The 23,148-nt window shown below is 50.7% G+C and overlaps 1 protein-coding gene across 3 annotated transcripts in view; it reads right to left on the bottom strand.

The window, feature by feature from the left end:
* The window catches only part of nat10 (N-acetyltransferase 10), a 173,654-nt gene that overhangs the window by 115,370 nt on the left and 35,136 nt on the right, over window positions 1-23,148 (bottom strand). For 2 of the 3 annotated variants that reach the window (XM_041198131.1, XM_041198130.1), the window contains exon 2: window positions 10,650-10,784. In XM_041198131.1, coding sequence (XP_041054065.1) covers window positions 10,650-10,757 — 108 coding nt within the window. In that variant the 5' untranslated portion in view covers window positions 10,758-10,784. Of the gene's footprint in view, window positions 1-10,649; window positions 10,785-23,148 lie in introns of those variants that run through there. The other variant, XM_041198132.1, reaches the window with a different exon arrangement.

Raw genomic sequence — 23,148 nt, 5'->3', positions numbered from 1 at the left:
GACGACACAAGGAGTCTACAGAGGGGTATAGACAGGTTAAGTGAGTGGGCAAAAACTTGTCAGGTGGAATATAATGGGGGAAAATGTGAGGTTATGCACTTTGGCAGAAGAATAGAGGAGCTGAATATTATTTAAATGGAGAAAGACTGCAGAAAGTTGCAGCACACAGGGTTTGGTGGTCCCAGGGCATGAATCCCAAAAAACTAGCATACAAGTTCAGCAGGTAATAGGGAAGGCAAATGGAATGTTGGCCTTTATTTCAAAGGGAATGGAGTGTAAAAATAGGGAAGTCTTGCTAAAACTATACAAGGCACTAGTTAGACTACACTTAGAATACTGTGAACAGTTTTGGTCCCCTTATCTCAGGAAAGATGTACTGGCATTGGAGGCAGTCTAGAGAAGGTTCACTAAGTTGATCCCAGGGATGGAGCGATTTTCTTATGAGGAGAGGTTGAGCAGGTTGGGCCTGTACTTATTGGAGTTTAGAAGAATGAGAGGTGACCTTATTGAAGCATATAAGGTTCTTAGGGGGCTTGACAGGGTAGATACTGAGAGGTTGTAAGCCCTTGTGGGAGAATCTAGGGCCAGAGGGCATAATCGCAGAGCAAGAGTCTCCATTTACATAGTGATGAGGAGGAATTTTGTCTTTCAGAGGGTAGTGAATCTGTGGAATTCTTCACCGCAGAGGGCTGTAGAGGCTGGGTCATTAAATATATTCAAGGCTGAGATACAGATTTTTAATCAATAAGGGAATTAAGGGTTAGTTGGAAAAGGCAGGAAAGTGGAATTGAGGATTATCAGATCAGCCGTGATCTCATTGAAAGATGGAAGAGCTTCGACGGCCGAATGGCCTACTTCTACCCTGTCTTAGGGTCTTATATTGTCCAGGTCTTGCTACATTTGGCCATGTACTACTCCAGTGTCTGAGGAGTCACGAATGGTGAACATTCTGCAATTATCAGCAAATATCCCCATTTGTGACCTTATGATGTAAGAAGGTCATTGATGAAGCAGCTGATGGTTGGGCCTAGGACACTACCCTGAGGAGCTCCTGCAGTGGTGTCCTGGAACTGAGGTGATTGACCTCCAACAACCACAAACATCTTCCTTTGTGTTAAACATGACTCCAAGTAGTGGAGAGTTTGCCCCGATTCCCATTGACTCCAACTTTGCGAAATCGCCTTGATGCCACACTCGGTCAAATGCTGCCTTGATGTCAAGGGCAGTCACTCTCACCTCAGGAGTTCAGGTCTGTTGTCCATGTTTGAACCAAGGCTGTAATGAGGTCAGGACCGAAGTGACCCTGATGGAACCCAAACTAAGCATCAGTGAGCAGTTTACTGCTAAGCAAGTGCTGCTTGATAGCACTGTTGATGTCCTGTTCCATCACTTTACTGATGATCGAGAGTAGACTGTTGGGGCAGTAATTGGCCAGGTTGGATTTGTCCTGCTTTTTGTGTACAGGACATACCTGGACAATTTTCCACATAGCCACGTAGATACCAGTATTGTAGCAAACTGTAACAGCTTGGCTAGGGGGCGTGGTAAGCTCTGGAGCACAAGTCTTCAGTACTATTGCCAGAATATTGTCAGGGCCCATAGTCTTTGCAGTATCCAGTGCCTTCAGCTGTTTCCTGATACCACATGGAGCGAATCAAATTGGCTGAAGACTGGCATCTATGATGCTGGAGAACTCTAGAGGAGGCCAAGATGGATCATCCACTTGACATGTCTGGCTGAAGATTGCTGCAAATGCTTCAGCCTTATCTTTTGCACCAATGTTTGGGCTCCTTCATCATTAAGGATGGGGATATTTGTGGAGCATCCTCCTCCAATGAGTTGTAGAATTATCCACCACCATTCATGACTGGATGTGGCAGGTTTGCAGAGTTTAGATCTGATCTGTTGTTTGTGGGATCGCATAGCTCCATCTATCACTTGCTGCTTATGCTGTTTGGCATGCAAGTAGTCCCATGTTGCAGCTTCACCAGGTTGACAGCTCATTATTAGGTGTGCCTGGTGCTGCTCCTGGCATGCCCTCCTGCACTCTTCATTGAACCAGGGATGATCCTCTGGCTTGATGGTAATGGTGCAGCGGTGGGATTTCAAAATTTTTTTATATTAATTCACGAGATGTGGGCGTCGCTGGCTAGGCCAGCATTTTGTGCCCATCCCTAATTACCCTTGAGAAGGTGGTGGTGAGCTGCCTTCTTGAACTGCTGCAGTCCATGTGGTGTAGGTACATCCACAGTGCTGTTAGGGAGGGTGTTCCAGGATTTTGACCCAGCGACAGTGAAGGAACAGTGATATGTTTCCAAGTCAGGATGGTAAGTAACTCGGAGGGGAACTTCCAGGTGGTGATGTTCCCATCTATCTGCTGTCTCTGTCCTTCTAGATGGTAGTGGTCATGGGTTTGGAAGGTGGTAAGGCGCATTGGTGAATTCCTGCAGTGCATCTTGTAGCTGGCACACACTGCCGCCACTGTGCGTCGGTGGTGGAGGGAATGAATGTCTGTGGATGGGGTGCCAATCAAGCGGGCTGCTTTGTCCTGGATGGTGTCGACCTTCTTGAGTGTTGTGGGAATTGCACTCATCCAGGCAAGTAGGGAGTATTCCATCACACTCCTGACTTGTGCCTTGTAGATGGTGGACAGGCTTTGGGGAGTCAGGAGGTGAGTTACTCGTTGCAGGATTCCTGGCCACTGACCTGCTCTTATAGCCACAGTATTTATGTGGCTAGTTCAGTTCAGTTTCTGGTCAATGGTAACTCCCAGGATATTGATTGTGGGGGATTCAGTGATGATAATGCCATTGAACATCATGGGGCGATGGTTAGATTCTCTCTTGTTGGAAGCTGCCTTGCATTTGTGTGGCACGAATGTTACTTGCCACTTGTCAGCCCAAGTCTGGATTATTGTGCAGGGCTTGCTGCATTTGGACATGGACTGGTTCATTGTCTTCGGAGTCGTGAATGGTGAACACTGCGCTGAAATCGTGCAATCATGAGCCAACATCCCCTCTTCTGACCTTACGATGGAAGGAAGGGCATTGATGAAGCAACCATCTTCCTTTGTGTTAGGTATGACTCCAGTCACTGGAGAGCTTTTCCCCAATTCCCATTGACTTCAGTTTTGCTAAGGCTCCTTGTTGCCACACGCCATCAGATGCGTCATTGATGCCAAGGGCAGTCACTCTCACCTCACCTCGGGAATTCTGCTCTTTTGTCCATGTTTGAACCAAGACCTATGCCAGGCCACAAGGTTACAGGTTGAGTACAGTTCTGCTACTGATGATGCAACACCTCATGACTGCCCAGTTGAGTTGCTAGATCCATTTTAAATCTATCCCATTTAGCACAGCAGTAACGTCACACAAAACTATGGTAGTCCCACAGAACACGATGGAGTGTATCCTCAAAGTGAAGATGCGACCTTGTCTCCACAATGACTGTGGTCACTCCTACCGATACTGTCATGGACAGATGCATCTGCTACAGGCAGGCTGGTGAGGATGAGGTCAAGAATGTTTCTCCCTCTTGTTGGTTCCCTCAGCAGCTGCCGCAGACCCAGTCTAGCAGCATTTGTCCTTTAGGATTTGTGCCAGCTTGGTCTGCAGTCGTAATGCAGGAGGTTAGAGAGATAGGGAAGGGTCATGACATGGAGGTATCTGTAAATAAGGATGAGAACTCAATCAAGTTGTTGCTGTACCTGAGGCCAAATGTGGATCAGGGGTGATGGGTGAAAAAGACTCTGTGAGAGTTAGGATGTGCACAGCAGATTTTTGGGTGAGTTCAAGTTTATGGAGCGTGCAAAGTGGAAGACTGCCCAGGAGTCAATTTGAAAAGTCCAGTCTTGAGGTGATAAAGGCTTGGATGAAGATTTCAGCAGCAGATGAACTTAGGCACGAGTGAAGAAGGTCAATTTTACAAAGGGTGAAGTAAGTAGCCTTGATGATGGGGAGGGTAGCAGGCCAGAAAGTCAACTCAGGGCTAATAGGACAATGAGACTGCAAACATTCTAGTTCAGCATGGCAAGGAGGAGTGAGGGAGGCAGTGAAGGGGTTGAGAAGTTGTTGTCAAGTCAAGCTGGCTGCCAATGGCATACATATAAAAGTTGACCGCCATAGCTGCAGATGAGGAGAAAGAGGAAGGTGCAAAGCACAGGTGCTTTGGGAGTTTTGAAGTAACTGATGACAGCAAGAGATGCCATTGCAGACACTATCCCTACAATTGGTTAGTCAAGAGTGGACCAATTGAAAGTAGTCTCATCAGGATGGACAACAGAGATAACAGAGAAAGATGTTGTAGTCAACTGTGTTAAAGGCTGCAGAGAGGTCAAAGGAGGATAATATACCATTGCTACAGTCACGGAGTCAGTCTTTGGTAACTTTGCTTTCCGAAACTCGCATTTCAGCTCACAAGGAGCAGAGGTTTCATTTTAGATGTAGGCTTTTGCAATCCTACGAGTATCTGTAGCTTATGTAAACCACAAATCAGAAACTGGCTTCCTTCACCATTATTAGCACAGCCATTTTGAAACTGGGAATAGTTCTACATCTGCTAATTCTCTTGGATACAGTGTCACTACCCACTGTGAGATCAGAATCCCCTCCAGCAGGGCTTTATGAAATATAAAAACCCCAAAACTCATGGACACAAGTACTGCAAATGAACAGGCCAAACCTCAACACCAGAAAACACAGAGGCAGACTATTCCGTCAGGAGTGAGTCTTCAAGGCATTCCAATATCGAAGCAAAACCGATACCATGAAAGGACGTTGGGACAATTTCACAATAATGACACAAGATAGCTACCATCAGATAACCCAATTGTATGAAACACTGGTCAGGCAACAACTGGAGTATTGTGTGCAGTTCTGGTCACCACGTTACAGGAAGGACGTAATAGCTCTGGAGAGAGTGCAGAGGAGGTTTACAAGAATGTTGCCAGGGTTAGAAAAGTGTAGTTACGAGGAGAGACTGGATAGGTTGGGGTTATTTTCCTTAGAACAAAGGAGGCTGAGAGGTGTCTTGATTGAGGTGTACAAGATTATGAAAGGAATAGATAGAGTGGACAGGATAAAATTGTTTCCCTTGGTGGAAAATTCTAGAACCAGGGGACACAGATTCAAAATAAGTGGCAGAAGGTGTAGGGGGGACATGAGTTAGAAGCTTTTTACGCAGAGGGTAGTGGGTGTCTGGAATTCACTGCCCAAGTTGGTGGTAGAGGCAGAAACTTTAAGCTCTTTTTAAAAGTACCTGGATCTGCACCTAAAGTGCTGTAAGCTGCAGGGCTATGGGCCGGGTGCAGGAAGGTGGGATTAGAAAGGGTACATGGGTGTCCTCAGACTGGCATGGACAAGATGGGCCGAATGGCCTCCTTCTGTGCTGTAACTTTTCTATGGTTCTAATTAAGCTGGGAAGGCCACTGTAACAAATGGCTCCAGGCAACAGCTATCATACAAACAATATCAACAACCACTGTCAGGAAATAGAGATGGTTTAAGTTATATAAGTTATATTTTGTACTTGTGGGTGTTAGGAATGAGTGTTAGCTTTAATATTTAAGTTTGATTGGTATTTCTGTATGTGTGTTAAGAAAAGGTCAAATTGAGTTTTAGTTTCACTTTAAAAGGTGCCTGCATTTCTAATGAGAGTTTTACAACTGTTGCAGCTAAGTTAAACAAAGAGTAGAGAAACTGGGCTGTTGCCTAGCAACAGGGTTCCAGCAGCAGGTCCCTTCCACACGCACGCATAGAAGAATCCAGAAACAGAAGTTTGATTTAGAAGCTGAGTTCAGTTGGTTTTGAAAGTAGCTGCCAAGAGAGACTAGAGCAAAAGGGACAGATAGCAAGTCGAAACTAAAAAAGACCCCAAAATCCAGGGGAGCGTAACAGGAGAAAGTCCCAAGCAGACCTTCAAGTCAAAGGAACCAGGAAAAGATCCTGTTCTGTGGAAGTGAAAGTAAGGAGCAGAAAGGAATGCTCCAAGCTTCAGACTTAAAGGAAGCAGATTGAATGTCTATAATACTTCGCTATGGGCATGTGAGGCAATAGTGTACTGTTGGCGGCTGAGTCAGAGAGAGAGAGCAAGAGTGTGAGTGCATGAAAGACCCAGGTGTGAGGAACATCAGGAGTAGAGTTCAAAACCCTAAAGGTAACCTCTTGCGGAAGGTGTCTGAGAGAAAGTGTCAGTTTGGGAGAAGGTTCTAAAGCAAGTTCTTCGTGAGTGGAAACTCTCGTGTGAAAGACTGAGTTCAGTGAGACCGGTTGGTTCACGGTTTGACAAGCGTCTGGGGGAGAGTTGAGGAGAAATCCATAGCATCTGTATGGGGTGGCATCTGTCACTTGGTTTCAAAGTATGGCATGCCTGACCACAGGTTGCCTATTTCTTTACGTGGACTGTGTACTTACTGTGGACGTGAGACAATAAGATAGTTTTTCCAACTTGTGTTATTGTTACCAATCTATATATATCTGTAAAAGTATAGTTGTGGGTGAAAGAGTATTGTGATATCGTTCATCTTTTCTTGTTAAATAAATGTTTTATTCTTTTGTTTTTCCGGTGACTGTTCAGTAGCCCCTCTCCACATATCTAAACAAACAAATTAAAGTTAGGATCTATCAGTCTGGGTTCCAATCTGGGATCAGGCTTGTCCAGGGGTAACCTCAGCTAGAATCAGCCAAGAATGAGAGGAACCCGCTACATGCACCTCAGTCTGGAAGCCAGAGATACTCCACCTGAATGGGGTCCATTGTTTCGGTTGTGAAAACATCACCAGTGATGAATGGGTCTGCCTGGACCAAGGCATGTGACAGACTAAAGAGCTTAAAAGGTGCGAAGCACTGACCATCCAGCAGGATGACTTCAGGAAATATGCTCATCATTCAGCAAGAATTCTTCATCGAGACGGAGAGTGACATGGTTGATTCTGAGACTTGGGTCCTGAATCTTAATGAAGGAAACTACGATGGTATGAGGTGTGAGTTGGCTCTGATAGATTGGGAAACATTGCTTAAAGGGATGACGGTGGATAGGCAATGGCAAACATTCAAAGAGCACATGGGTGAACTGCAACAATTGTTTATTCCTGTCTGGCGTAAAAGTAAAACAGGAAAGGTGGCCAAACCGTGGCTTAAAAGGGAAATTAGAGATAGTATTATTTGCAAGGAAGAGGCATAGAAATTGGCCAGAAATAACAACAGACCTGAGGATTGGGAGCAGTTTAGAATTCAGCAAAGGAGGACCAAGGGATTGATTAAGAAGGAGAAAATAGAGTATGAGAGTAAGCTTGCAGGGAACATAAAAACTGACTGCAAAAGTTTCTATAGATATGTGAAGAGAAAAAGATTGGTGAAGACAAATGTAGGTCCCTTATAGTCAGAAACAGTGGAATTTATAATGGGGAACAAAGAAATGGCTGACCAACTAAATACATACTTTGGTTCTGTCTTCACAAAGGAGGACACAAATAACATACCAGAAATGTTGGGGAACACAGGGTTTAATGAGAGGGAGGAACTGAAAGAAATCAGTATTAGTAAGGAAATGGTGTTGGGGAAATTGGTGGGATTGAAGGCCAATAAATCCACAGGGCCTGATAATCTACATCCCAGAGTACTTAAGGAAGTGGCCCTAGAAATAGTGGCTGCATTGATGGTCATCTTCCGAGATTCTATGGACTCTGGAACAGTCCTTACAGATTGGACTGTAGCTAATGTAGCTATTTAAAAAGGGAGGTAGAGAGAAAACAGGGAATTATAGACCAGTCAGCCTGACGTCGGTAGTGGGGAAAATTTGAGTCCATTATAAAAGATTTAATAGCTGAGCACGTGGAAAACAGTGGCAGAATCAGACAGAGTCAGCATGGATTTATGAAAGGGGAATCATGCTTGACAAATCTACTGGAATTCTTCGAGGATGTAACTGGTAGAATTGATGAGGGGGAACCAGTGGATGTGGTTTATTTGGACTTTCAGAAGGCTTTCAACAAAGTCCCACATAAGAGATTGGCGTGTAAAACGAAAGCGCATGGGATTGGGGGTAGTGTATTGAGATGGATAGAAAACTGGTTGGCAGACAGGAAACAAAGAGTAGGGATAAATGGGTCTTTTTCCTAATGGCAGGCAGTGACTAGTGGGGTACCGCAGGGATTGGTGCTGGGACCCCAGTTATTCACAATATATATTAATGATTTAGATGAGGGAATTAAATGTAATATCTCCAAATTTGCAGATGACACAAAGCTGGATAGGAGGGTGAGCTGTGAGGAGGATGCAGAAATGCTTCAGTGTGATTTGGACAAGCTGAGTGAGTGGGCAAATGCATGGCAGGTGCAGTATAATGTGGATAAATGTGAGGTTATCCATTTTGGTAGCAAAGCAGGAAGGCAGATTATCTGAACGGCTATAAATTGAGAGGGGGGAATGTGCAACGAGACCTGGGTATCCTTGTACACCAGTTGCTGAAGGTAAGCATGCAGGTGCAGCAGGCGGTAAAGAAGGCAAATGGTGTGTTGGCCTTCATAGCCAGAGGATTTGAGTACAGGATCAGGGATGTCTTGCTGCAATTGTACAGGGCCTTAGTGAGACCACACTTGGAATATTGTGTGCAGTTTTGATCTCCTTATCTGAGGAAGGATGTACTTGCTATAGAGGGGATGCAGTGAAGGTTTACCGGACTGATTAATGGGATGGCGGGACTGACATATGAGGAGAGATTGAGTCGATTAGGATTACATTCGCTGGAGTTCAGAAGAATGAGGGGGGATCTCATTGAAACCTAGAAAATTCTAACAGGACTAGGCAGGGTAGATGCAAGAAGGATGTTCCCGATGGTGGGGGAGTCCAGAACCATGGGTCACAGTTTGAGGATATGGAGTAAACCATTTAGGGCTGAGATGAGGAGAAATTTCATCACCCAGAGAGTGGTGAGCCTGTTGAATTCGTTACCACAGAAAGTAATTGAGACCAAAACATTGTATGCTTTCAAGAAGGAGTTAAGATATAGCTCTTGAGGCGAAAGGGATCAAAGGGTATGGGGAGGAAGCGGGAGCAGGTTATTGAGTTGGATGATTAGCCATGATCATAATGAATGGTGGAGCAGGCTCAAAGGGCCGAATGGCCTAGTCCTGCTCCTAGTTTCTACGACTGTCTTCAGGAAATGTGTTTTAATATTTTCTATAATGATCATCATAAAAGGCCAAGATTGAAGGGTATGGCACTGCAGTCAGAAGGGTCAGGGCTGGTCACCTTGACTCAGGCCTACTTTTAACACCGGACAGACCAGCCGTGTTGGGGATTGTAAGTGTTTTCAGCCATATCATGGTGATATCGACTTGAGGGTTTGGACTGCAGTCAGGGAGGGGGGGAACGGTCATCCTGACTCGCAAACCTACAACTTTTGCCTGAAGAACCATCATGTGAGGAGTTGTAAGTTATCAGCCAAAAACGAGGGGTATTGGGGCTGAGGTTTAAAAGGTAGTTTAAGGGTAACAACCAAATCCTTAAGGGGTTGGGTTGAATTGGGGAAGGTTTTAGGCAGAAACATGCAGTTTTGCCTGTGGTTTTTCTGTCGAGGCTTTTTAATAAGTTGTGAGGGTTTTTTTGTATGTTTACGGGAAGCCAAGGTTAAATCATGGACAAATTTAAATCTAGCTAACCAATTAAGTGCTGTGTAGTGTCACTTATACCAGTTTAGAGCTCTTGTATCAGGACATCAGGAGTGTTTTAATAAATGAGTTATGTGGTTGAGCCAAACCCCGTGTCTGTGTAATTTTGTCCTTTATAAAACTGAGTCATGAACCATCCGCAAGGGGAAAACAGGAGTGTGATCCTCTTATGGCGTTCCTGTCAGCGGTTTCCCACGGCGTTCCTGTCAGCAGTTTCCCACGGCGTTCCCGTCAATGGTTTCTTACAGCGTTCCTGTCAGCGGTTTCCCACGGCGTTCCTGTCAGCGGTTTCCCACGGCGTTCCTGTCAGCGGTTTCCCACGGCGTTCCTGTCAGCGGTTTCCCACGGCGTTCCTGTCAGCGGTTTCCCACGGCGTTCCCGTCAATGGTTTCCCACGGCGTTCCTGTCAGCGGTTTCCCACGGCGTTCCTGTCAGCGGTTTCCCACGGCGTTCCTGTCAGCGGTTTCCCACGGCGTTCCCGTCAATGGTTTCTTACAGCATTCCTGTCAATGGTTTCTTACAGCAATGTATGCACATGCGCGGTCCAATATTTAATATGACAGTGTAACCTGAGAATATAATCGTATTCCTGGTGATCGGAACTGGATATGGTGCCTTTCCTGGGTGTTTGTTTGACTTTTTGGTAGGCAGATAACCTTTTGGTTAGGTGAGTTTTTCTTTCTCTCCTTTCTTGAATAAGGATATATCACTAGCTGCTTTCCAGTTTCATAGTATTTATATAAGTAAGGAGGGTTGAAGGTTTACGACAGAATCATTGCTATCTCTTTTCTGACTTCTATTAATCGCTTAGGATGCATGCATCAGAGCTCGGTGTCTTATTCAACTTAGCTTATGCTAGTTTTTCAGAATTCTTTTAGTTCTAATCATATTCTAACCTAATAATTCAGCCCCTCAAAGTAAATTCACATCTGAAATCACAGCCATGATGGAAAGTAAGCATCATCTCATTACTGCTCCTTACCTGATCTCTGCCATGATCTCCTACAATGACAAACATTGTCCTTTGGTGCTGTACCACACCATTTTCAATTTGGACCCGGATACGATTATCTAATTTTTTCCTGAACATTACGAAGCTTCAGTTACAGACGACTCCCTTAAAAGATTTCAAAAAGCATATTTTAGAAAGGGTTGCTGTTTATAGACAGATCAAAACACGTCAATAATTTCCTAACATAAGACAGGCTTACAACAATACCATGAATAGTTACATTTTAATTTGAAAGATAAAAGCTGTTTCAAAATGTTAACTGTGTTCCTCTCCGCAGATGCTGTCAGACCTGCTGAGTTTTTCCAGCTTTTTTTGTTTTTGTTTTACATTTTAATTTGTCAGCTTTTCAGCACATGCATTATAACATCCATTAGCCCCAAATCCAGGACTAAGTCACAGTTGCTCAATGGGTACATCAAACATTTATATATTAAACAAAATGGAGCACACAAGGAGCTTCAGGGAGGTGGTGGTATTGTGGTATGGTCACTGTTCTAATATTCCAGAGACACAGGATAATGCTCTGGGGAACCCAGGTTCAAATCCTACCACAGCAGATGCTGAAATCTGAATTTAATAAAGATCTGGAATTGGAAGTCAGATGATGATTGCCGATTGTAAAATCCCATCTGGTTCACTAATGTCCTTTAGGGGAGTAAATTTGATGACCTTACCTGGTCTGGCCTACATGTAACTCCAAACCCATGGGAATGTGGTTGACTCTTAAATGCCCTCGAACAAGGGCAATTAGGGATGAGCAATAAATGCTGGCCTAGCTAGCGACGTCCACATCCCATGAACGAATGAAAAAATGCTGAGATATTAGGACAGGTCACCAAAACCTTGGTGAAAGAAACGTTTTAGTGAATAACTGAAAGGAGAAAGGAAAAAAAGAGCAGATTTTGAGAGAAAATTACAGAGTTCAGGGACAAGATGGCACCTGCAAAGGAAATATGGGAAACACAAAAGGCCAGAGTTGGAGTAAAAAGATTTTAGGACTGGACGAGATGAGATTACAGAGATGGGCAACAGGTTTAGTGTAGGAGCAGCTGAACCATGCCAGCAAATGCACAACTTTAACCCTCACTGCCTAAAATGTTAGGTATCTCAGGCAGATTGACATCAGTGCTCATAAAAAAAGAGAAGTTGGAGGCCCAAAACAAAAATAAAAATATCTGGAAAAACTCAGCAGGTCTGGCAGCACCTGCAGAGAGGAACACAGTTAACGTTTCGAGTCTGTATGACCCTTGAACAGAACTCAGTAAAAATAGAAGACAGGGGAAATATAAGCTGGTTTAAGGTTGGAGGGGCGCGCGGTGGGGTGTGTGAAGGTGGAGGCCATTCAGCCCATGATGCATGCCAGCTCTTTGTACAGCAATCTGAGCTGGAGATTTCAAAATCAGTCAACGTGGTAGATTCGATGCAGTGGGAGGGCAGGATTTAACTTGGCAACAATGCCCATTAGAGCCCACCAACACTCAGGGTCAAGTCACAACACACATAGCTGCACACATCCTCCTGCTGCCAGAGGGGACTGATGATAGTGTTTAAAGAGGCTGTTAGCACCATGAGAAATGGCCACAATCTCACTTCTGTCCAGGAGGTAGTCAGTCACCCTCCCACTGAAGACTGGGGCACATCCTCTCTCTCCATCCTGTACTCCGGGGCAGGCATGCGCTCTCGGTCCGAACCAAGGCACGCGCTCTCGCTCCGATCCAAGGCACACGCTCTCTCTCCGATCCGGGGTACACGCTCGCTCTCTCTCTCTGTTCTGGGGTACACGCTCGCTCTCTCTCTCTCTCTGTTCCAGGGTACACGCTCGCTCTCTCTCTCTCTCTCTCTGTTCCAGGGTACACGCTCGCTCTCTCTCTCTCTCTGTTCCGGGGTACACGCTCGCTCTCTCTCTCTCTCTCTCTGTTCCGGGGTACACGCTCTCTCTCTCTCTCTCTCTGTTCCGGGGTACACGCTCTCTCTCTCTGTTCCGGGATACATGCTCGCTCTCTCTCTCTCTCTGTTCCGGGGTACACACTCGTTCGCTCACTCTCTTTGTTCCGGGGTACACGCTTGCTCGCTCTCTCTCTCTGTTCCGGGGTACACGCTCTCTCTCTCTATCTTTGTTCCGGGGTACACGCTTGCTCGATCTCTCTCTCTGTTCCGGGGTACATGCTCTGTGTCTCTCTCTTTGTTCCGGGTTAAACGCTCGCGCTCTCTCTTTCTGTTCCGGGGTACACGCTCTCTCTCTCTCTCTGTTCCGGGGTACACACTCTCTCTCTCTCTCTCTCTCTTTCTCTACTCTCCGGGGTACACGCTCGCTCTCTCTCTCTCTCTGTTCCGGGGTACACGCTCGCGCTCTCTCTCTCTCTGTTCCGGGTTACATGCTCTCTCTCTCTCTCTCTGTTCCGGGGTACACGCTCGCTCGCTCTCTCTCTCTCTCTCTGTTCCGGGGTACACGCTCTCTCTCTCTCTCTCTCTCTGTTCCGGGGTACACGCTTGCTCTCTCTCTAGCTCTGTTCCGGGCTTCACGCTCGCTCTCTCTCTCTGTTCCGGGGTACATGCTCGCTCTCTCTCTCTCTTTGTTCTGGGGTACACGCTCTTTCTCTCTCTCTCTTCCGGGGTACACGCTCGCTCTCTCTCTCTCTTCCGGGGTACACGCTCGCTCTCTCTCTCTTTGTTCTGGGGTACACGCTCCCTCTCTCTCTCTGTTCCAGGCTACACGCTCGCTCTCTCTGTTCCAGGGTACACGCTCTCTATCTCTGTTCCGGGGTACATGCTCGCGCTCTCTCTCTGTTCCGGGGTACATGCTCACTCGCTCTCTTTGTTCCGGTGTACACGCTTGCTCGCTCTCTCTCTCTGTTCCTGGGTACACGCTCTCTCTCTCTCTCTCTCTGTTCCGGGGTACACGCTCTCTCTCTCTGTTCCGGGGTACACGCTCGCTCTCTCTATCTCTGTTCCGGGGTACATGCTCGCTCTCTCTCTCTCTCTCTGTTCCGGGGTACACGCTCGCTCTCTCCCTCTCTCTCTGTACCCGGGTACACGCTCTCTCTCTCTCACTCTGTTCCGGGCTACACGTTCTCTCTCTCTCTGTTCCGGGTACACGCTCTCTCTCTCTGTTCTGGGGTACACGCTCTCTCTCTCTCTGTTCCGGGTTACACGCTCGCGCTCTCTCTTTCTGTTCCGGGGTACACGCTCTCTCTCTCTCTCTCTGTTCCGGGGTACATGCTCGCTCTCTCTCTCTCTCTCTGTTCCGGGGTACACGCTCGCTCGCTCTCTCTCTCTGTTCCGGGGAACATGCTCGCTCTCTCTCTCTCTCTCTCTCTGTTCCAGGGTACACGCTCGCTCTCTCTCTCTCTGTTCCGGGGTACACGCTCTATCTCTCTCTCTCTCCGTTCCGGGGTACACGCTCGCTCTCTCTCTCTCTGTTCTGGGGTACACTGTCTCTCTCTCTCTCTCTCTCTGTTCCGGGGTACACTCTCTCTCTCTCTCTCTCTCTGTTCCGGGGTACACGCTTGCTCTCTCTCCCACTCTGTTCCGGGGTACACGCTTGCTCTCTCTCCCTCTGTTCCGGGGTACACGCTCGCTCTCTCTCTCTCTTTGTTCTGGGGTACAAGCTCTCTCTCTCTCTCTCTCTCTCTCTGTTCCGGGGTATACGTTCTCTCTCTCTCTCTGTTCCGGGGTACACGCTTGCTCTCTCTCTCTCTGTTCCGGGGTACACGATCGCTCTCACTCTCTCTCTGTTCCGGGGTACACGCTCGCTCTCTATCTCTCTCTGTTCCGGGGCACACGCTCGCTCTCTCTCTCTCTCTGTTCCAGGGTACACGCTCGCTCTCTCTGTTCTGGGGTACACGCTCGCTCTCTCTCTCTTTGTTCCGGGGTACACGCTCTCTCTCTCTCTCTGTTCCGGGCTACACGCTCACTCGCTCTCTTTGTTCCGGGGTACATGCTTGCTCGCTCTCTCTCTCTGTTCCGGGGTACACGCTCTCTCTCTCTGTTCCAGGGTACACGCTCGCTCTCTCTGTTCCAGGGTACACGCTTGCTCTCTCTCTGTTCTGGGGTACACGCTCGCTCTCTCTCTCTCTCTGTTCCGGGGTACACGCTCGCTCTCTCCCTCTCGCTCTGTACCGGGGTACACGCTCGCTCTCTCCCTCTATCTCTGTACCGGGGTACACGCTCTCTCTCTCTCTCTGTTCCGGACTACACGTTCTCTCTCTCCCTCTGTTCCGGGGCACACGCTCTCTCTCTCTCTCTGTTCCGGGGTACACGCTCTCTCTTTCTCTGTTCCGGGGTACACGCTCTCTCTTTCTCTGTTCCGGGGTACACACTCTCTCTCTCTGTTCTGTGATACATGCTCGCTCGCTCTCTCTCTCTGTTCTGGGGTACACGCTCGCTCGCTCTCTCTCTTTGTTCCGGATTACACGCTTGCTCGCTCTCTCTCTCTGTTCTGGGATACATGCTCACTCGCTCTCTCTCTCTGTTCCGGGGCACACGCTCGCTCGCTCTCTCTCTCTCTGTTCCGGGGTACACGCTTGCTCTCTCTGTTCTGGGGTACACGCTCGCTCTCTCTGTTCTGGGGTACACGCTCGCTCTCTCTGTTCTGGGGTACACGCTCGCTCTCTCTCTCTCTCTTCCGGGGTACACGCTCGCTCTCTCTCTCTTTGTTCTGGGGTACACGCTCTCCCTCTCTCTCTGTTCCAGGCTACACGCTCGCTCTCTCTGTTCCAGGGTACACGCTCTCTATCTCTGTTCCGGGGTACATGCTCGCTCTCTCTCTCTGTTCCGGGGTACACGCTCACTCGCTCTCTTTGTTCCGGGGTACACGCTCACTCGCTCTCTCTCTCTGTTCCTGGGTACACGCTCTCTCTCTCTGTTCCGGGGTACACGCTCGCTCTCTCTCTCTCTGTTCCAGGGTACATGCTCGCTCTCTCTCTCTCTCTCTGTTCCGGGGTACATGCTCGCTCTCTCTCTCTCTCTGTTCCGGGGTACACGCTCGCTCTCTCTCTCTGTTCCGGGGTACACGCTTGCTCTCTCCCTCTCTCTCTGTACCGGGGTACACGCTCTCTCTCTCTCTGTTCCGGGCTACACGTTCTCTCTTTCTCTGTTCCGGGGTACACGCTCTCACTCTCTCTGTTCCGGGGTACATGCTCGCTCTCTCTCTCTCTCTGTTCCGGGGTACACGCTCACTCTCTCCCTCTCTCTCTGTACCCGGGTACACGCTCTCTCTCTCTGTTCCGGGCTACACGTTCTCTCTCTCTCTGTTCCGGGTACACGCTCTCTCTCTCTCTCTGTTCTGGGGTACACGCTCTCTATCTGTTCCGGGGTACACGCTCTCTCTCTCTCTCTCTTCCGGGGTACACGCTCGCTCTCTCTCTCTCTTCTGGGGTACACGCTCGCTCTCTCCCTCTTTGTTCCGGAGTACACGCTCGCTCTCTCTCTCTCTGTCCGGGGTACACGCTCTCTCTCTCTGTTCCGGGATACATGCTCGCTCTCTCTCTCTGTTCCGGGGTACATGCTCGCTCGCTCTCTCTCTTTGTTCCGAGGTACACGCTTGCTCGCTCTCTCTCTCTGTTCCGGGGTACACGCTCTCTCTCTCTCTATCTTTGTTCCGGGGTACACGCTTGCTCGAACCCTCTCTCTGTTCCGGGGTACATGCTCTGTCTCTCTCTCTTTGTTCCGGGTTACACGCTCGCGCTCTCTCTTTCTGTTCCGGGGTACACGCTCTCTCTCTCTCTCTCTGTTCTGGGGTACACGCTCTCTCTCTCTCCCCTCCCGGGTACACGCTCGCGCTCTCTCTCTGTTCCGGGGTACATGCTCTCTCTCTCTCTCTGTTCCGGGGTACACGCTCTCTCTCTCTGTTCCAGGGTACACGCTCGCTCTCTCTGTTCCAGGGTACACGCTCGCTCTCTCTCTGTTCTGGGGTACACGCTCGCTCTCTCTCTCTCTGTTCCGGGGTACACGCTCGCTCTCTCCCTCTCTCTCTGTACCGGGGTACACGCTCGCTCTCTCCCTCTCTCTCTGTACCGGGGTACACGCTCTCTCTCTCTCTCTGTTCCGGACTACACGTTCTCTCTCTCCCTCTGTTCCGGGGCACACGCTCTCTCTCTCTCTCTGTTCCGGGGTACACGCACTCTCTCTCTCTGTTCCGGGGTACACGCTCTCTCTCTGTTCCGGGGTACACGCTCTCTCTCTCTGTTCTGGGATACATGCTCGCTCGCTCTCTCTCTCTGTTCTGGGGTACACGCTCGCTCGCTCTCTCTCTTTGTTCCGGATTACACGCTTGCTCGCTCTCTCTCTCTGTTCTGGGATACATGCTCACTCGCTCTCTCTCTCTGTTCCGGGGCACACGCTCGCTCTCTCTCTCTCTGTTCCAGGGTACACGCTTGCTCTCTCTGTTCTGGGGTACACGCTCGCTCTCTCTCTCTCTCTTCCGGGGTACACGCTCGCTCTCTCTCTCTGTTCTGGGGTACACGCTCTCTCTCTCTCTCTGTTCCGGGCTACACGCTCGCTCTCTCTGTTCCAGGGTACACGCTCTCTATCTCTGTTCCGGGGTACATGCTCGCTCTCTCTCTCTGTTCCGGGGTACACGCTCACTCGCTCTCTTTGTTCCGGGGTACACGCTTACTCGCTCTCTCTCTCTGCTCCTGGGTACACGCTCTCTCTCTCTGTTCCGGGGTACACGCTCGCTCTCTCTGTTCCGGGGTACACGCTCGCTCTCTCTCTCTCTGCTCCGGGGTACATGCTCGCTCTCTCTCTGTTCCGGGGTACATGCTCGCTCTCTCTCTCTCTCTGTTCTGGGGTACACGCTCGCTCGCTCTCTCTCTCTGTTCCGGGGTACACGCTTGCTCTCTCCCTCTCTCTCTGTACCGGGGTACACGCTCTCTCTCTCTCTGTTCCGGGCTACATGTTCTCTCTCTCTCTGTTCCGGGGTACACGCTCTCTCTCTCTCTGTTCCGGGGTACACGCTCTCTCTCTCTTCCGGGGTACACGCTCTCTCTCTCTCTCTTCCGGGGTACACGCTCGCTCTCTCTCTCTTCCGGGGTACACGCTCGCTCTCTCTCTCTCTCTTCTGGGGTACACGCTCGCTCTCTCTCTCTTTGTTCCAGAGTACACGCTTGCTCTCTCTCTCTCTCTGTTCCGGGGTACACGCTCTCTCTCTCTCTGTTCTGGGATACATGCTCGCTCGCTCTCTCTCTCTGTTCCGGGGTACACGCTCTCTCTCTCTCTGTTCCGGGGTACACGCTCTCTCTCTCTGTTCCGGGGTACACGCTCGCTCTCTCTATCTCTGTTCCGGGGTACATGCTCGCTCTCTCTCTCTCTCTCTGTTCCGGGGTACATGCTCGCTCTCTCTCTCTCTCTCTGTTCCGGGGTACATGCTCGCTCTCTCTCTCTCTCTGTTCCGGGGTACACGCTCGCTCTCTCCCTCTCTCTCTGTACCCGGGTACACGCTCTCTCTCTCTCACTCTGTTCCGGGCTACACGTTCTCGCTCTCTCTGTTCCGGGTACACGCTCTCTCTCTCTGTTCTGGGGTACACGCTCTCTCTCTCTCTGTTCCGGGTTACACGCTCGCGCTCTCTCTTTCTGTTCCGGGGTACACGCTCTCTCTCTCTCTCTGTTCCGGGGTACACGCTCTCTCTCTCTCTCCCCTCCGGGGTACACGCTCGCACTCTCTCTCTCTCTCTGTTCCGGGGTACACGCTCGCTCGCTCTCTCTCTCTGTTCCGGGGAACATGCTCGCTCTCTCTCTCTCTCTCTCTGTTCCAGGGTACACGCTCGCTCTCTCTCTCTCTGTTCCGGGGTACACGCTCTATCTCTCTCTCTCTCCGTTCCGGGGTACACGCTCGCTCTCTCTCTCTCTGTTCTGGGGTACACTGTCTCTCTCTCTCTCTCTCTCTGTTCCGGGGTACACTCTCTCTCTCTCTCTCTCTCTGTTCCGGGGTACACGCTTGCTCTCTCTCCCACTCTGTTCCGGGGTACACGCTTGCTCTCTCTCCCTCTGTTCCGGGGTACACGCTCGCTCTCTCTCTCTCTTTGTTCTGGGGTACAAGCTCTCTCTCTCTCTCTCTCTCTCTGTTCCGGGGTATACGTTCTCTCTCTCTCTCTGTTCCGGGGTACACGCTTGCTCTCTCTCTCTCTGTTCCGGGGTACACGATCGCTCTCACTCTCTCTCTGTTCCGGGGTACACGCTCGCTCTCTATCTCTCTCTGTTCCGGGGCACACGCTCGCTCTCTCTCTCTCTCTGTTCCAGGGTACACGCTCGCTCTCTCTGTTCTGGGGTACACGCTCGCTCTCTCTCTCTTTGTTCCGGGGTACACGCTCTCTCTCTCTCTCTGTTCCGGGCTACACGCTCACTCGCTCTCTTTGTTCCGGGGTACATGCTTGCTCGCTCTCTCTCTCTGTTCCGGGGTACACGCTCTCTCTCTCTGTTCCAGGGTACACGCTCGCTCTCTCTGTTCCAGGGTACACGCTTGCTCTCTCTGTTCTGGGGTACACGCTCGCTCTCTCTCTCTCTCTGTTCCGGGGTACACGCTCGCTCTCTCCCTCTCGCTCTGTACCGGGGTACACGCTCGCTCTCTCCCTCTATCTCTGTACCGGGGTACACGCTCTCTCTCTCTCTCTGTTCCGGACTACACGTTCTCTCTCTCCCTCTGTTCCGGGGCACACGCTCTCTCTCTCTCTGTTCCGGGGTACACGCTCTCTCTTTCTCTGTTCCGGGGTACACGCTCTCTCTTTCTCTGTTCCGGGGTACACACTCTCTCTCTCTGTTCTGTGATACATGCTCGCTCGCTCTCTCTCTCTGTTCTGGGGTACATGCTCGCTCGCTCTCTCTCTTTGTTCCGGATTACACGCTTGCTCGCTCTCTCTCTCTGTTCTGGGATACATGCTCACTCGCTCTCTCTCTCTGTTCCGGGGCACACGCTCGCTCGCTCTCTCTCTCTCTGTTCCAGGGTACACGCTCGCTCTCTCTGTTCTGGGGTACACGCTCGCTCTCTCTGTTCTGGGGTACACGCTCGCTCTCTCTGTTCTGGGGTACACGCTCGCTCTCTCTCTCTCTCTTCCGGGGTACACGCTCGCTCTCTCTCTCTTTGTTCTGGGGTACACGCTCTCCCTCTCTCTCTGTTCCAGTCTACACGCTCGCTCTCTCTGTTCCAGGGTACACGCTCTCTATCTCTGTTCCGGGGTACATGCTCGCTCTCTCTCTCTGTTCCGGGGTACACGCTCACTCGCTCTCTTTGTTCCGGGGTACACGCTCACTCGCTCTCTCTCTCTGTTCCTGGGTACACGCTCTCTCTCTCTGTTCCGGGGTACACGCTCGCTCTCTCTCTCTCTGTTCCAGGGTACATGCTCGCTCTCTCTCTCTCTCTCTGTTCCGGGGTACATGCTCGCTCTCTCTCTCTCTCTGTTCCGGGGTACACGCTCGCTCTCTCTCTCTCTCTGTTCCGGGGTACACGCTTGCTCTCTCCCTCTCTCTCTGTACCGGGGTACACGCTCTCTCTCTCTCTGTTCCGGGCTACACGTTCTCTCTTTCTCTGTTCCGGGGTACACGCTCTCTCTCTCTCTGTTCCGGGGTACATGCTCGCTCTCTCTCTCTCTCTGTTCCGGGGTACACGCTCACTCTCTCCCTCTCTCTCTGTACCCGGGTACACGCTCTCTCTCTCTGTTCCGGGCTACACGTTCTCTCTCTCTCTGTTCCGGGTACACGCTCTCTCTCTCTCTCTTCCGGGGTACACGCTCTCTATCTCTCTCTCTTCTGGGGTACACGCTCGCTCTCTCCCTCTTTGTTCCGGAGTACACGCTCGCTCTCTCTCTCTCTGTCCGGGGTACACGCTCTCTCTCTCTGTTCCGGGATACATGCTCGCTCTCTCTCTCTGTTCCGGGGTACATGCTCGCTCGCTCTCTCTCTTTGTTCCGGGGTACACGCTTGCTCGCTCTCTCTCTCTGTTCCGGGGTACACGCTCTCTCTCTCTCTATCTTTGTTCCGGGGTACACGCTTGCTCGAACCCTCTCTCTGTTCCGGGGTACATGCTCTGTCTCTCTCTCTTTGTTCCGGGTTACACGCTCGCGCTCTCTCTTTCTGTTCCGGGGTACACGCTCTCTCTCTCTCTCTCTGTTCCGGGGTACACGCTCTCTCTCTCTCCCCTCCCGGGTACACGCTCGCGCTCTCTCTCTCTGTTCCGGGGTACATGCTCGCTCTCTCTCTCTGTTCCGGGGTACACGCCCTCTCTCTCTGTTCCAGGGTACACGCTCGCTCTCTCTGTTCCAGGGTACACGCTCGCTCTCTCTGTTCCAGGGTACACGCTCGCTCTCTCTGTTCCAGGGTACACGCTCGCTCTCTCTCTGTTCTGGGGTACACGCTCGCTCTCTCTCTCTCTGTTCCGGGGTACACGCTCGCTCTCTCCCTCTCTCTCTGTACCGGGGTACACGCTCGCTCTCTCCCTCTCTCTCTGTACCGGGGTACACGCTTGCTCTCTCTCTCTGTTCCGGACTACACGTTCTCTCTCTCCCTCTGTTCCGGGGCACACGCTCTCTCTCTCTCTCTGTTCCGGGGTACACGCTCTCTCTCTCTCTGTTCCGGGGTACACGCTCTCTCTCTGTTCCGGGGTACACGCTCTCTCTCTCTGTTCTGGGATACATGCTCGCTCGCTCTCTCTCTCTGTTCTGGGGTACACGCTCGCTCGCTCTCTCTTTGTTCCGGATTACACGCTTGCTCGCTCTCTCTCTCTGTTCTGGGATACATGCTCACTCGCTCTCTCTCTCTGTTCCGGGGCACACGCTCGCTCTCTCTCTCTCTGTTCCAGGGTACACGCTTGCTCTCTCTGTTCTGGGGTACACGCTCGCTCTCTCTCTCTCTCTCTCTTCCGGGGTACACGCTCGCTCTCTCTCTCTGTTCTGGGGTACACGCTCTCTCTCTCTCTCTGTTCCGGGGTACATGCTCTGTCTCTCTCTCTTTGTTCCGGGTTACACGCTCACGCTCTCTCTTTCTGTTCCGGGTACACGCTCTCTCTCTCTCTCTCTGTTCCGGGGTACACGCTCTCTCTCTCTGTTCCGGGATACATGCTCGCTCGCTCTCTCTCTTTGTTCCGGGGTACACGCTTGCTCGCTCTCTCTCTCTGTTCCGGGGTACACGCTCTCTCTCTCTATCTTTGTTCCGGGGTACACGCTTGCTCGAACCCTCTCTCTGTTCCGGGGTACATGCTCTGTCTCTCTCTCTTTGTTCCGGGTTACACGCTCACGCTCTCTCTTTCTGTTCCGGGTACACGCTCTCTCTCTCTCTCTCTGTTCCGGGGTACACGCTCTCTCTCTCTCTCTCTCTCTCCCCTCCGGGGTACACGCTCGCGCTCTCTCTCTCTCTGTTCCGGGGTACATGCTCGCTCTCTCTCTCTGTTCCGGGGTACACGCTCTCTCTCTCTGTTCCAGGGTACACGCTCGCTCTCTCTGTTCCAGGGTACACGCTCGCTCTCTCTCTGTTCTGGGGTACACGCTCGCTCTCTCTCTCTCTGTTCCGGGGTACACGCTCGCTCTCTCCCTCTCTCTCTGTACCGGGGTACACGCTCGCTCTCTCCCTCTCTCTCTGTACCGGGGTACACGCTCTCTCTCTCTCTCTGTTCCGGACTACACGTTCTCTCTCTCCCTCTGTTCCGGGGCACACGCTCTCTCTCTCTCTCTGTTCTGGGGTACACGCTCTCTCTCTCTCTGTTCCGGGGTACACGCTCTCTCTCTCTGTTCCGGGGTACACGCTCTCTCTCTCTGTTCTGGGATACATGCTCGCTCGCTCTCTCTCTGTTCTGGGGTACACGCTCGCTCTCTCTCTCTCTTTGTTCCGGATTACACGCTTGCTCGCTCTCTCTCTCTGTTCTGGGATACATGCTCACTCGCTCTCTCTCTCTGTTCCGGGGCACACGCTCGCTCTCTCTCTCTCTGTTCCAGGGTACACGCTTGCTCTCTCTGTTCTGGGGTACACGCTCGCTCTCTCTCTCTCTCTTCCGGGGTACACGCTCGCTCTCTCTCTCTGTTCTGGGGTACACGCTCTCTCTCTCTCTCTCTGTTCCGGGCTACACGCTCGCTCTCTCTGTTCCAGGGTACACGCTCTCTATCTCTGTTCCGGGGTACATGCTCGCTCTCTCTCTCTGTTCCGGGGTACACGCTCACTCGCTCTCTTTGTTCCGGGGTACACGCTTACTCGCTCTCTCTCTCTGCTCCTGGGTACACGCTCTCTCTCTCTGTTCCGGGGTACACGCTCGCTCTCTCTGTTCCGGGGTACACGCTCGCTCTCTCTCTCTCTGCTCCGGGGTACATGCTCGCTCTCTCTCTGTTCCGGGGTACATGCTCGCTCTCTCTCTCTCTCTGTTCTGGGGTACACGCTCGCTCTCTCTCTCTCTCTGTTCCGGGGTACACGCTTGCTCTCTCCCTCTCTCTCTGTACCGGGGTACACGCTCTCTCTCTCTCTCTCTCTGTTCCGGGCTACACGTTCTCTCTCT

Source organism: Carcharodon carcharias, chromosome 10 (assembly GCF_017639515.1).
Source record: "Carcharodon carcharias isolate sCarCar2 chromosome 10, sCarCar2.pri, whole genome shotgun sequence".
NCBI lineage: Eukaryota > Metazoa > Chordata > Chondrichthyes > Lamniformes > Lamnidae > Carcharodon > Carcharodon carcharias.
Note: the sequence above shows the minus strand (reverse complement) of the source record. Positions and strands in the feature narration are given on the sequence as shown.